The following is a 14,618-nucleotide window of genomic DNA, read 5'->3' as shown; positions in this document are numbered from 1 at the left end:
GCAAGATGTCAACAGTTAGGCTAGCTGGCAACAGTATAGGCATTCTGAAACTGTAATATAATCTGAGTGATACTGTCTGAAACTTGTACATTATGGATGTGTGTATGATATGCTACATTAAACCTTATGGTATACTCAGGTGTGTTTTAACTGTAACTTGACAGATGTGAGTATGGTACTACTGTATATACGTGGGCATTGTGCAACATTGGGAGTGGAGCAAGAGAGTGGAACAACAGGACTTTATTGTACAAAAAGTTAATGAAAAAGACTGTTGCAAAAAAAAGGATCCAATCATACTGCTGCTCACCACACAATCTTAGTCGAAACATCAATAAGAGCTATATGTCAGTCAAGTGTTTAGGCTGCTGTTTTAATAAGCACATTTCAGGTTCATTATTTGGCATATTCTGACTTGATAGAATACAGGCAGTAGATGACACCCTGTAGTAAGGTGACTTTATTCCCCATGAATATTACAGTTCCATGGAAAAGCTGGTACTGGCAACTGTTTGTGCGCGTGGTCCTCTCAGCCATCACTTGTTGCGCTTCAAGTAATCTTTCACCCAACCAAGACCTTCATTTGTAGAGCCTGAAATGACAGTTGATACTTAATACACACACACTGCCATTATCATGCCCCTAGCACACTCTGAATTATACATATGATGTATGAAGTGAGGCAAGAACCAGTTTAACCTAAAATGTTGTAACAATGAATCGAACTGTAGTCCATTCTGATCTTTTTTTTTCACTAATTGGTCTTTTGACCAATCAGGTCAGCTCTTTAAAAGATCTAATGTGATTGGTCAAAATACCAATTAGTGGATAAAATATCAGAATTGGGCTGCCTGTGTAAACGCAGCTTAAAGGTAGTTTAGTTAATTAAGACACCAATTAGTCCACCATTAAATGTGAGGGAGTACAGGGCAGAGTGCCAAATGGCATCCTATTCCCTATGGGCCCTGGTAAAAAGTTGTGCACTATACTTTTATAAGGAATAGTGTGCCATTTGGGATGGATCCCAGCTCTCACCTAGTGGTTTGTATTCACAGCCAATGTATCCCTGGTAACCCATCTCCTCCAGTAGACTGAAGAGGTATGGGAAGTTCAGTTCTCCTGCACTGTCTGGCTCGTTCCTGCTGGGCACCTGGGCTATCTGGATGTGACCTGTAAAAGAGAATGAGGGAAGAAAATTGATATTTCATTACCATTACAGAAATAACATTTTATACTACTATCATAGGTCAATCATGTGGACATGGATGCTTGGACACAATCTGATGTGCCCGATTTGCTGCTGATGGTATGGGACTAATACGTTATGTTTCCTGTGTAACTTGCTATCTGCACTAGTATCACAAACAACACCACTAACCAATGAGCGGGAAATATTTATGTATGTTCTGTGTCAAGTTGCCGTCCATTATCTGCCAGTGGAAGACGTCCTGCAGCACAGAGGGACACAAGATGGCTTCTGTCAGTAAGATTTAAGCAGTAGAATTTACAGGGATATGAAGAACCTCTCCACATTAAACTGCCTTAAAAAGCTGAGGGAATTCTCAGGTTATTGAATACAAACTAGGATAGGTTCTCCCAAGAGACAGACAGACTTTGCAAAGGCAAGTCCCTTCCTAGAACAAAATACTATGTCTAGTGGGACAAAAACAAACAAGATGTTTTGTTCTGTCTTCTGGCTATATATTTGTCTGGCTCAGCCACTGGCTAAAAGTTTAACTCAACAACCAACTCAATAATTGCTCGGTGTGTATCTGAATCAACCATTAGTTCCAAACAGAGGAGGAAAGATCTGTTTAGCCTGAGTGCCAGTCTGTTTCTGCCATCATGCCAAATCCTTGTTACACCAAACAATGAGCAATGATGTTGACAAGAACAGAAAGAGATCTTGGACCACTGACCAGGCTAGGATTTGTTGGCAGTAGACTAGGTAATAAAATATTACCTAGCACTATTAATGGCATTGTTCATCATCAAGATAAACTGACAGATACTTACCATCTGCAGTTTGATATTTGGCTGGCCAACTTTCTGCAGGATAGCAGCCGCTAGGGTGAAAGATTATACGAATAGGTTATAAACAGTATTAGTAATACAAATCCACTTGTGCAGTGAATGTTAACATTGGTTCACAGGTACACATTTAAATACTTATTCTAAACTGTAAGTCTTCATTTTGATTGCTTGTCTTTATAGGGCTAAGCCTAATACTATAGCCTGGAAATCATGCCATGTTTCAATATTGTTTCATTCAATCAGTTTTGATTCCCAGGCCACCTTGCCATGGAAAAGCATCACAAGCTGTTGAATTATCAAATCAAATTGTATTTGCCACATGTGCCAAATACAACAGGTGTAGACATTACAGTGAAATGTTTACTTACAAGCCCTTAACCAACAATGCATTTTATTTAATTTTTTTGTGTTAAGAAAAAATTATAAAAAGCAAATAACTAAAGCGCAGCAGTAAAATAAAATAACAGTAGGTAGGCTATATACAGGGGGGGTACAGGTGCAGAGTCAATGTGCGGGGGCACCGGGTAGTCCAGGTAAGAGGTAATATGTACATGTGGGTAGAGTTAGTGACTATGCATAAATAATAGACAGAGTAGCAGCAGCGTAAAAGAGGGGGGTGAGGGTGGGGGGGCAGTGCAAATAGTCCAGGTAGCAATGATTAGCTGTTCAGGAGTCTTATGGCTTGGGGGTAGAAGCTGTTGAGAAGCCTTTTGGACCTAGACTTGGAGCTCCGGTACCGCTTGCCGTGCGGTAGCAGAGAGAACAGTCTATGACTAGGGTGGCTGGAGTTTGACAATTTTGAGGGCCTTCCTCTGACACTGCCTGGTATAGAGGTCCTGGATGGCAGGAAGCTTGGCCCCAGTGATGTACTGGGCCGTACGCACTACCCTCTGTAGTGCCTTGCGGTCGGAGGCCGAGCAGTTGCCATACCAGGCGGTGATGCAACCAGTCAGGATGCTCTCGATGGTGCAGCTGTAGAACTTTGAGGATCTGAGGACCCATGCCAAATCTTTTCAGTCTCCTGAGGGGGAATAGGCTTTGTCGTGCCCTCTTCACGACTGTCTTGGTGTGTTTGGACCATGATAGTTCGTTGGTGATGTGGACACCAAGGAACTTGAAGCTCTCAACCTGTTCCACTACAGCCCCGTCGATGAGAATGGGGGCGTGCTCAGTCCTCTTTTTTCCTGTAGACCACAATCATCTCCTTTGTCTTGATCACGTTGAGGGAGAGGTTGTTATCCTGGCACCACACGGCCAGGTCTCGGACCTCCTCCCTATAGGCTGTCTCATCGTTGTTGGTGATCAGGCCTACCACTGTTGTCGTCAGCAAACTTAATGATGGTGTTGGAGTCGTGCCTGGCCATGCAGTCATGGGTGAACAGGGAGTACAGGAGGGGACTGAGCACGCACCACTGAGGGGCCCCCGTGTTGAGGATCAGCGTGGCAAATGTGTTGTTACCTACCCTTACCACCTGGGGGTGACCCATCAGGAAGTCCAGGATCCAGTTGCAGAGGGAGGTGTTTAGTCCCAGGATCCTTAGCTTAGTGATGAGCTTTGAGGGCACTATGGTGTTGAACGCTCAGCTGTAGTCAATGAACAGCATTCTCACGTAGGTGTTCCTCTTGTCCAGTTGGAAAAGGGCAGTGTGGAGTGCAATAGAGATTGCATCATCTGTGGATCTGTTGGGGCGGTATGCAAATTGGAGTGGGTCTAGGGTTTCTGGGATAATGGTGTTGATGTGAGCCATGACCAGCCTTTCAAAGCACTTCATGGCTACATACGTGAGTGCTACGGGTCGGTAGTCATTTAGGCAGGTTATCTTAGTGTCCTTGGGCACAGGGACTACTGGTGGTCTGCTTGAAACATGTTGGTATGACAGACTCAGTCAGGGACATGTTGAAAATGTCAGTGAAGACACTTGCCAGTTAGTCAGCACATGCTCGGAGTACACGTCCTTGTAATCCGTCTGGCCCTGCAGCCTTGTGAATGTTGACCTGCTTAAAAGTCTTACTCACATAGTCATCCGGAACAGCTGGTGCTGTCATGCATGCTTCAGTGTTGCTTGCCTCAAAGCGAGCATAGAAGTGATTTAGCTCGTCTGGTAGGCTTGTGTCACTGGGCAGCTCGCGGCTGTGCTTCCTTTTGTAGTCTGTAATAGTTTTCAAGCCCTGCCACATCCGACGAGTGTCAGAGCCGGTGTAGTACGATTTAATCTTAGTCCGGTATTGACTCTTTGCCTGTTTGATGGTTCGTCGGAGGACATAGTGGGATTTCTTATAAGGGTCCGGGTTAGAGTCCCGCTCCTTGAAAGCGGCAGCTCTACCCTTTAGCTCAGTGCGGATGTTGCCTGTAATCCATGGCTTCTGGTTGGGGTATGTACGTACGGTCACTGTGGGGACGACGTCATGTACGTACGGTCACTGTGGGGACGACGTCATCGATGTGCTTATTGATGAAGCCAGTGACTGATGTGGTGTACTCCTCAATGCTATCTGAAGAATCCCGGAACATATTCCAGTCTGTGCAAGCAAAACAGTCCTGTAGCTTAGCATCTGCATCATCTGACCACTTTTTTATTAACCGAGTCACTGGTGCTTCCTGCTTTAGTTTTTGCTATAAGCAGAAATCAGGAGGATAGAGTTATGGTCAGATTTGCCAAATGGAGGGCGAGGGAGAGCTTTGTATGTGTCTCTGTGTGTGGAGTAAAGGTGGTCTAGAGTTTTTTTTTCCTCTGGTTGCACATTTAATATGCTGGTAGAAATTAGGTAGAACGGATTTAAGTTTCCCTGCATTAAAGTCCCCGGCCACTTGGAGCGCTGCTTCTGGATGAGCGTTTTCCTGTTTACTTATGGCCTTATACAGCTCATTGAGTGCAATCTTAATGCCAGCATTGGTTTGTGGTGGTAGATAGACAGGCACGAAAAATATAGATGAAAAGTCTCTTGGTAAATAGTGTGGTCTACAGCTTATCAGTAGATACTCTACCTCAGGCGAGCAAAACCTAGAGACTTCCTTAGTATTAGATTTTGTGCACCAACTGTTGTTTACAAATATACACAGACCGCCACCCCTTGTCTTACCGGAGTCAGCCGTTCTATCCTGCCGATGTATATCCCATCAGCTGTATGCTGTCCATGTCGTCGTTCAGCCACGACTCGGTGAAACATAAGAGATTACAGTTTTTAATGTCCCGTTGGTAGGATAACCGTAATCTTAGGTCATCCAATTTGTTCTCAAATGATTGAAGATTGGCTAATAGGATTGATGGAAGAGGCAGTTTTACTCGCTCGCCGTCAGATCTTTACAAGGCACCCCGACCTACGTCCACGATATCTCTGTCTCTTTCTCATGCGAATGACGGGGATTTGGGCCTTGTCGGGTGTCTGTAGGATATCCTTCGCGTCCGGCTCGTTGAATAAAAAATCTTCGTCCAATACGAGGTGAGTAATCGCTGTCCTGATATCCAGAAGCTCTTTTTGGTCATAAGAGACAGTAGCAGAAACATTATGTACATAATAAATTACAAATAACGCGAAAAAACATACATAATAGTACAATTGGTTAGAGGGCTGTAAAATGGCAGCCATCTTCTCCGGCGCCACTTCTTCAATTAGGACCAGCGCCTTACCCTGATGTGGACTGTCCAGGAAATATCTGGGATCTGTTATCCGTGTGTTGATGGGCTCAATCAGGCCAGTGATGCCTTCCTGAGAAAAAAGCACAACACAAAATGGGACTCCTTATTACAAACACTATGGGCCGGACACACATTAAACCTAGTCCTGGACTAAAAAGCCCCTTTAATGGAGATTCACATTTGAGAGGACATCGGCAGCATGTTTCAGGTTTTGAACAAAGGTGTCCTCCATTTCCACGGCAATGGTACCTCGGTCCGCCCCCACAGGTACCCTCCCAGCCATCAAGTGGATCCTGAGGAAACATTTAATTTATGAAAGGGTATAAATACCAACACACTTTACTTTATGGCAGGGTCCCCCAATAGGCGGCCCACTTAAAAATATATGCACACTGAACAAAAATATAAATCACAATATGCAACAATTTCAATGATTTTACTGAGTTACAGTTCATTAAGAAATCAGTCAATTGAAATAAATTCAAGGCCCTAGGCTATGGATTTCGCATGACTGGGCAGGGGCGCACTCACTTGGGAGCCAGTTTGACCCACTGGGGAGCCAGGCCCAGCCAATCAAAATTAGTTTTTCCCCACAAAAGGGCTTTATTACAGACAGAAATACTCCTCAGTTTCATAAGCTGTCTGGGTGGCTGGTCTCAGACGATCCCGCAGGTGAAGAAGCCGGATGTGGAGGTCCTGCGCTGGCGTGGTTACACGTGGTCTCCGGTTCTGAGGCCAGTTGGACGTACTGCCAAATTCTCTGAAACTACGTTGGAGGCAGCTTATGGTAAAGAAATGAGCATTCACTTCTCTGGCAAGAGCTCTGGTGGACAGTCCTGCAGTCAGCATGCCAACTGCACGCTCCCTCAAAACTTGAGACATCAGTGGCATTGTGTGACAAAACTGCACATTTTAGAGTGGCCTTTTATTGTCCCCAGCACAAGGTGCACCTGTGTAATGATCATGCTGTTTAATCAGCTTCTTGATATGTCACACCTGTCAGGTGTATGGATTATCTTGGCAAAGGATAAATGCTCACTAACAGGGATGTAAACAAATTTGTGCACAATAAGCTTTATTTGTGTATGGAACATTTCGGGGATCTTTTTGTCCGGCTCATGAAACATGGTACAAACACTTTACATGTTGCATATAGATATGCAGTGCATTTTTCCTTCATCAATCTACACACAATACCCCATAATGACAAAGCAAAAACTGTTGACATTTTTGCTAATTTATCAAATAAAATAAAACTGAAATATCACATTTACATAAGTATTCAGACCCTTTACTCACTACTTTGTTAAAGCACATTTGGCAACGATTACAGCCTCGAGCCTTCTTGGGTATGATGCTACAAGCTTAGCACACCTGTATTTGGGGAGTTTCTCCCATTCTTCTCTGCAGATCTCTCAAGGGGTCTGAATACTTCCGAATGCACTGTGTGTGTGTTTGTATATATATATATATATATATATATATATATATATATATATATATATATACACACACAGTGGGGAGAACAAGTATTTGATACACTGCCGATTTTGCAGGTTTTCCTAATTACAAAGCATGTAGAGGTCTGTAATTTTTTATCATAGGTACACTTCAACTGTGAGAGATGGAATCTAAAACAAAAATCCTGAAAATCACATTGTATGATTTTTAAGTAATTAATTTGCATTTTATTGCATGACATAAGTATTTGATCACCTACCAACCAGTAAGAATTCCTGCTCTCACAGACCTGTTAGTTTTTCTTTAAGAAGCCCTCCTGTTCTCCACTCATTACCTGTATTAACTGCACCTGTTTGAACTTGTTACCAGTATAAAAGACACCTGTCCACACACTCAAACAGACTCCAACCTCTCCACAATGGCCAAGACCAGAGAGCTGTGTAAGGACATCAGGGATAAAATTGTAGACCTGCACAAGGCTGGGATGGGCTACAGGACAATAGGCAAGCAGCTTGGTGAGAAGGCAACAACTGTTGGTGCAATTATTAGAAAATGGAAGAAGTTCAAGATGACGGTCAATCACCCTCGGTCTGGGGCTCCATGCAAGATCTCACCTCGTGGGGCATCAATGATCATGAGGAAGGTGAGGGATCAGCCCAGAACTACACGGCAGGACCTGGTCAATGACCTGAAGAGAGCTGGGACCACAGTCTCAAAGAAAACCATTAGTAACACACTACGCCGTCATGGATTAAAATCCTGCAGCGCACGCAATGTCCCCCTGCTCAAGCCAGCGCATGTCCAGGTCCGTCTGAAGTTTGCCAATGACCATCTGGATGATCCATAGGAGGAATGGGAGAAGGTCATGTGGTCTGATGAGACAAAAATAGAGCTTTTTGGTCTAAACTCCACTCGCTGTGTTTGGAGGAAGAAGAAGGATGAGTACAACCCCAAGAACACCATCCCAACCGTGAAGCATGGAGGTGGAAACATAATTCTTTGGGGATGCTTTTCTGCAAAGGGGACAGGACGACTGCACCATACTGAGGGGAGGATGGATGGGGCCATGTATCGCGAGATATTGGCCAACAACCTCCTTCCTTCAGTAAGAGCATTGAAGATGGGTCGTGGCTGGGTCTTCCAGCATGACAACGACCCGAAACACACAGCCAGGGCAACTAAGTAGTGGCTCCGTAAGAAGCATCTCAAGGCCCTGGAGTGGCCTAGCCAGTCTCCAGACCTGAACCCAATAGAAAATCTTTGGATGGAGCTGAAAGTCCGTATTGCCCAGCGACAGCCCCGAAACCTGAAGGATCTGGAGAAGGTCTGTATGGAGGAGTGGGCCAAAATCCCTGCTGCAGTGTGTGCAAACCTGGTCAAGACCTACAGGAAACGTATGATCTCTGTAATTGCAAACAAAGGTTTCTGTACCTAATATTAAGTTCTGCTTTTCTGATGTATCAAATACTTATGTCATGCAATAAAATGCAAATTAATTACTTCGAACAATGTGATTTTCTGGATTTTTGTTTTAGATTCCGTCTCTCACGGTTGAAGTGTACCTATGATAAAAATTAGACCTCTACATGCTTTGTAAGTAGGAAAACCTGCAACATGGGCAGTGTATCAAATACTTGTTCTCCCCACTGTGTGTGTGTGTATATATATATATATATATATATATATATATGGGCCTCTGTATGCCTATGTAGATATTCCATTTAAAAAAATAAGCAGTTTCCAGCTACAATAGCCATTTACAATATTAACAATGTCTACACTGTATTTCTGATCAATTTGATGTTATTTTAATGGAATATTTTTTTTTTGCTTTTCTTTTGAAAAAGGACATTTCTAAGTGACCCCAAACTTTTGAACGGTAGTCGGTAGTGTGTGTGTGTGTGTATGTATGTATGTATGTATGTATGTATGTATGTATGTATGTATGTATGTATGTATGTATGTATACACACTACCAGTCAAAAGTTTGGACACCTACTCATTCATGGGTTTTTCTTTATGTTTACTATTTTTTACGTTGTAGAATTATAGTGAAGACATCAAAACTATGAAATAACACATATGGAATCATGTAGTAAACGAAAAAAGTGTTAAATCAAAATATATTTTATATTTGAGATTCTTCAAATAGCCACCCTTTGCCTTGATTACTTTTCCCTTATTTTGTTACGTTACAGCCTCATTCTAAAATGGATTAAATAAATACAAACCCTCATCAATCTACACACAATAACCCATAATGACAAAGTGAAAACTGTTTTTTAGACATTTTTGCACATTTATTAAAAATGTATTTATTTACATAGGTATTCAGACCCTTTGCTCTGAGACTCGATAATTGAGCTCAGGTGCATCCTGTTTCTATTGATCATCCTTGTTGTTTCTACAACTTGACTGGAGTCCACCTGTGGTAAATTCAATTGAGTGGACATGATTTGGAAAGGCACACACCTGTTTATATAAGGTCCCACAGTTGACAGTGCATGTCAGAGTAAAAACCAAGCCATGAGGTCGAAGGAATTGTCCGTAGAGCTCCCAGACAGGATTGTGTCGAGGCACAGATCTGGGGAAGGGTACCAAAAAATGTCTGCAGCATTGAAGGTCCCCAAGAACACAGTGGCCTCCATCTGGATGTTTTTCAGTGTCAGGGACTGGGAGACTAGTCAGGATCGAGGGAAAGATTAACGGCGCAAAGTACGGAGAGATCCTTGATGAAAACCTGCACCAGTGCGCTCAGGACCTCAGACTGGGCGAAGTTTCAACTTCCAACAGGACAACGACCCTAAGCACACAGCCAAGACAACGCAGGAGTGGCTTCGGGACAAGTCTCAATGTCCTTGAGTGGCCCAGCCAGAGCCCGGACTTGACCCCCGATTGAACATCTCTGGAGAGACCTGAAAATAGCTGTGTAGCGACGCTCCCCATCCAACCTGACAGAGCTTGAGAGGATCTGCAGAGAAGAACAGGAGAAACTCCACAAATACAGGTGTGCCAAGTATGTAGCGTTATACCCAAGAAGACACAAGGCTGTAATCGCTGCCAAAGTATTGAATAAAGGGTCTGAATATTTATGTAAATGTGATAGCAAATGTATATATTTTTAAAAAGCTAACATTTCTAAAAACCTGTTTTTGCTTTGTTATTTTTTGGGTAGTGTGTAGATTGATGAGCAAAAAAAATAAAAGTTATACATTTTAGAATAAGGCTGTATCGTAACAAAATTTGGAAAAAGTCAAGGGGTCTGAATACTTTCCGAATGCACTGTATTCTGTTCTATTTGTTTATTATTTTGTTATTTTCTCTGTCTTGTTTCGTTTTTTTTTTTTTACACAGAAACCTTTTATGCATGGCATTTCTCAGTTGACTAGCTTTTGCTGATAAGTCCCTCTACCCCCACATCAATAGACAACGGGTCCCTATAACAAACTGCACCACCATGACTGGATATAGTTGCGCGGTGTAGGGAAATGGTGCGTTTTGTTTGGGCTCAAATCAGAGGAGAAACTAAATGTATTTTTAAAAGAAGTCAGTTTTTCAATAGTGTCAATAACGGTTTTATCCTTCCCCTGTAGTCCCAAATTAAGTCCCTTCAATTGATTGAAGATGTCACAAAAAAATAAAAACATCTGATATGAACTCCTCATCAAGCATTTTCGCTAGATAGTGCCTTCAGAAAGTTCATGCCCCTTGACTTGTTCCACATTTTGTTGCGTTACAGCCTGAATTCAAAATTGATTAAATCAAATGTTTTTTTCTCACCCACCTACACACAATACCCCATGATGACAAAGTGAAAACATGTTTGCTAATTTATTGAAAATGAAATAAATACATATCTAATTTACATAAGTATTCACACCCCTGAGTCAATACTTTGTAGAAGCGCCTTTGACAGCAATTACAGCTGTAAGTCTTTCTGGGTAAGTCTAAGAGCTTTCCACACCTGTATTGTGCAACATTTGCCCATTATTATTTTCAAAATTCTTCAAGCTCTGTCAAATTGGTTGTAGATCATTGCTAGACAACCATTTTTAGGTCTTGCCATAGTTTTGACTTAAATCTGCTTGAAAATCTAACTCAGCCACTCAGGAACATTCACAGTCTTCTTGTAAGCAACTCCAGTGTAGATTTGACCTTGTATTTTAGGTTATTGTCCTGCTGAAAGGTGAATTAATCTCCCAGTGTCTGGTGGAAAGCAAACTGAACCAGGTTTTCTTCTAGGATTTTGCCTGTGCTTTGCTCCATTCCGTAAATATTTTATCCTGAAAAACTTCCCAGTCCTTAACGATTACAAGCATACCCATAACATGATGCAGCCACCACTATGCTTGAAAATATGCAGAGTGGTACTCAGTAATGTCTTGTATTGGATTTGCCCCAAACATAACACTTTGTATTCAGGACAAAAAGTGAATTGCTTTGCCACATTTGTTGCAGTATTACTTTAGTGCCTTGTTGCAAACAGGATGCATGTTTTGGAATATTTAATTCTGTACAGTCTTCCTTCTTTTCACTCTGTCAATTAGGTTATTATTGTGGAGTAACTACAATGTTGATCCATCCTCAGTTTTCTCCTATCACAGCCATTAAACTCTAACTATTTTAAAGTCCCATTGGCCTCATGGTGAAATCCCTCAGTGGTTTCCTTCCTCTCCGGCAACTGAGTTATGAAAGACACCATCCAAAGTGTAATTAATAACTTTACCATGCTCAAAGGGATATTAAATGTCAGTATTTTTTTTTTTTACCCATCTACCAGTAGTTGCCCTTTGTGAGGCATTGGAAAACCTCCCTGGTCTTTGTGGTTGAATCTGTGTTTGAAATTCAATGCTCGACTGAGGGACCTTACAGATAATTGTATGTGTGGGGTAAAGAGATGAGGCAGTCATTTAAAAATCATGTTAAATACTATTATTGTCCATGCAACGTATGTGACTTGTTAAGCAAATGTTTACTCCTGAACTTATTTAGGCTTGCCATAACAAAGGGGTTGAATACTTATTGACTCAAGACATTTCAGCTTTTCATTTTTTTTAATGTCTAAAAACATAATTCCACTGACATTATGGGGTATTATCTGTAGGCCAGTGACAAAAATCTAAATTTAATCAATTTTAAGGGTGTAACAACAAAATGTGGGAAAAGGGGTATGATTACTTTCTGAAGGCAATCGCAGAGAAAAGCAACCATCTCCACCCTAAGCTCACATACAGGCTGCTCTCTTGACAGCATTATTACCCTTGCTTAGCCACCGAACATCATTATGTAAAAGTAGATCATGATGCTCAGCAGACTACGAAACAAGTGATGTTGCAGGCAAGATGTTGATCAGATAAAGTTTATGATAGCCATAACTGAGTCCATGGTGTTTTAACGTATCGCTGAGTTAAGCGCAAAGCACACACTGTATCAGGCAGTGTAGTGATCTCATCTGCAGTGACAGCGCCGATAGGCGGGCAAACAGACAGTGTACCCATTAGTAGCTTTGATTGGCTGTAACTGGTATGTTGGGTGATATTGATTGACAGCCCTTAATGGGCAGGACTACAGGAACACAGATTCTCCCATTGGAGAATATTGAACAAGGGCTCCCTTTGGCACTAAACATCACATTTCTGCAGGGATAAATAAAAATGTTCAGAATTTATCAAAGTGCCATTCTACAATTGATAAACGGGCCAGATCTGGCCCACAGTCGCCAGTTGAATAGCCCTGGCATACAGTGAAGCTGTTTGTCACCTGATGCATTGTATAGTGGGCTACAGATGAGCTGTGCTGTCAATGTGTGCGTGACTGTGTGTTTCGCTCTCACCTCCTGCAGTCCAGAGCCTTGGCGTACTGCATGGCCAGATCCAGACCCTTTCTGAAGTCCTCCTCTCTGCCAGGAACAGCACCCAGACCAAGATCACCTGCCTTAGCATCGCCTACAAAACACAGTTATGTCAAGTCAATGTTCAGAATAAATAGTAGCACATTCTTGTGGATCAGTGGGTTGAGTTTCCTTCCAAATGGCAACACATTTATTGATTTTGTATCGTATATAGTTAGTACAGTAGCCTGGGCTGCTGTCAACACTAACATGAAAATAGCTAGCCGTTTACACCAGTACCACCTCTCTGTCTTACCAAGAGGTGTGTTGATCAGCACCACATCAACCCCAGTAGCATTCTTGACTCTCTGGAGCTCCTGTAAGTCAGAGTCATACAGCCATGCTGCCTCCACAGCCTGAAACCCAGCCGACGCTGCAGCGTAGATTCTCTGGGTAAACTCTGGCAGGTCCGTAAACAACCACGAAAGATTCGCGCAGAATTTTAATGGGGGCATTTTTCTTGTGGGGTAAGTTAGCAAGCTAACGTTAGTCCGCTAGCTAATGTTCGATGGGTCAACCGCTCTAAATAGCTAGCTAGCTAGCTATAATAGCTGTGTTAAAACTCAAGGTCCATTGGTTCAGCTGTCACCTGATGTTATTTGTTTCTCATGTGATGTCAAATATTGATATAACCGAGGTGCCAGAGTGGAGCGCTAGCTAGCCAGAAAAGTCCCTGCTTCTCTGTACTGATACTCACATGTTGCGCATGCGCACAACGAAACAAATCGTTTAACGACGCGCGTGCAGTTTGGTGGTCAATTACCAAATCAGTGATTTTGATTTACAGCCAGGGTTGCCAAGTTCGCTGTTTTCCAGTGAATTGGGTTCTTTGAAAACAATGTGGTGTGTGAAAATGTATTTGTTGCAGGTTGCGTTTTTTTTGTCTACTTCTAAATTGCACGGCGGCCACCATGGACATTTCTTACAAATATATATTTCACTGTGACCTACTGCTGCCTACTATCAGGCAGTGAGGCAACCATGGACATTTCTTTAAAATATATATTTCACTGTGACCGGCTGTTGCCTACTATCAGGCAGTGAGGCAGCCTGTTTCTGAGCGAGCGAGTGAGAACAGCACGCACGTCTTGACAACGTTTTACCAGTTATTTAGATTGTCATTATGGAGATACCTATTTCCAACCCTTTTTCCATAAAACATATTAATGCACTAGCACTGTTGTACATCAAGATATAACGGTGACAGAGCACAGGAAAACTACTTTAGGCGCTCTAGAGCACATTAGATAAATTCGCTCAGAGGTGGTTTAAACTGCATTTTAATGTCTACTTAGCTTATGGAAAACCATACGAAGCGAAGTGTTTTACTCATGCTCAGTTCTTAGGTCTCGAGCAATTGGAAATTTGAAATGGAAGTTATGTAACTTCCTCGTGTGCTTCTGTTATGGGTAAAATACCACAATGAAACTGACATTAAATGTGGAGAATGATACATTTGCATCTGTTGGCCATCAATTAGCCTGTTAATTTCTATGCCATTTTATACAGTAAATATGTTGAAATGACGATATCACTGGAGTTATTGCAAATCAATTTGTGCCTCTTTTGTAACCTACCTGGAGCTGGCAAACGGA

General features: G+C 42.3%; 1 protein-coding gene across 1 annotated transcript; it reads right to left on the bottom strand.

Moving 5' to 3' along the window:
• Window positions 1-228: 228 nt before the first annotated feature.
• On the bottom strand, window positions 229-13,714 carry hyi (hydroxypyruvate isomerase). Its single transcript, XM_041840245.1, has 8 exons — window positions 13,280-13,714; window positions 12,967-13,078; window positions 5,851-5,965; window positions 5,664-5,742; window positions 2,017-2,066; window positions 1,379-1,448; window positions 1,036-1,170; window positions 229-592 (listed from the first exon to the last, which is right to left on the bottom strand). The coding sequence occupies exons 1-8, from the start codon at window positions 13,476-13,478 to the stop codon at window positions 537-539; spliced, it is 816 nt and encodes a 271-aa protein (XP_041696179.1). The 5' UTR covers window positions 13,479-13,714; the 3' UTR covers window positions 229-536.
• Window positions 13,715-14,618: the final 904 nt, after the last annotated feature.

Source organism: Coregonus clupeaformis, chromosome 20 (assembly GCF_020615455.1).
Source record: "Coregonus clupeaformis isolate EN_2021a chromosome 20, ASM2061545v1, whole genome shotgun sequence".
Classification (NCBI taxonomy): domain Eukaryota; kingdom Metazoa; phylum Chordata; class Actinopteri; order Salmoniformes; family Salmonidae; genus Coregonus; species Coregonus clupeaformis.
Note: the sequence above shows the minus strand (reverse complement) of the source record. Positions and strands in the feature narration are given on the sequence as shown.

Bases quoted from the DNA above. Each gene is read 5' to 3' on its own strand.
- hyi (XM_041840245.1), bottom strand. From the start codon at position 13,478: ATGCCCCCATTAAAATTCTGCGCGAATCTTTCGTGGTTGTTTACGGAC. The intron at 1,449-2,016 runs GTAAGTATCTGT...TCTGTGCTGCAG, and splicing joins CAAATATCAAACTGCAGATG to GACGTCTTCCACTGGCAGAT. The intron at 593-1,035 runs GTGAGAGCTGGG...CTGTCATTTCAG, and splicing joins CTGTGAATACAAACCACTAG to GCTCTACAAATGAAGGTCTT.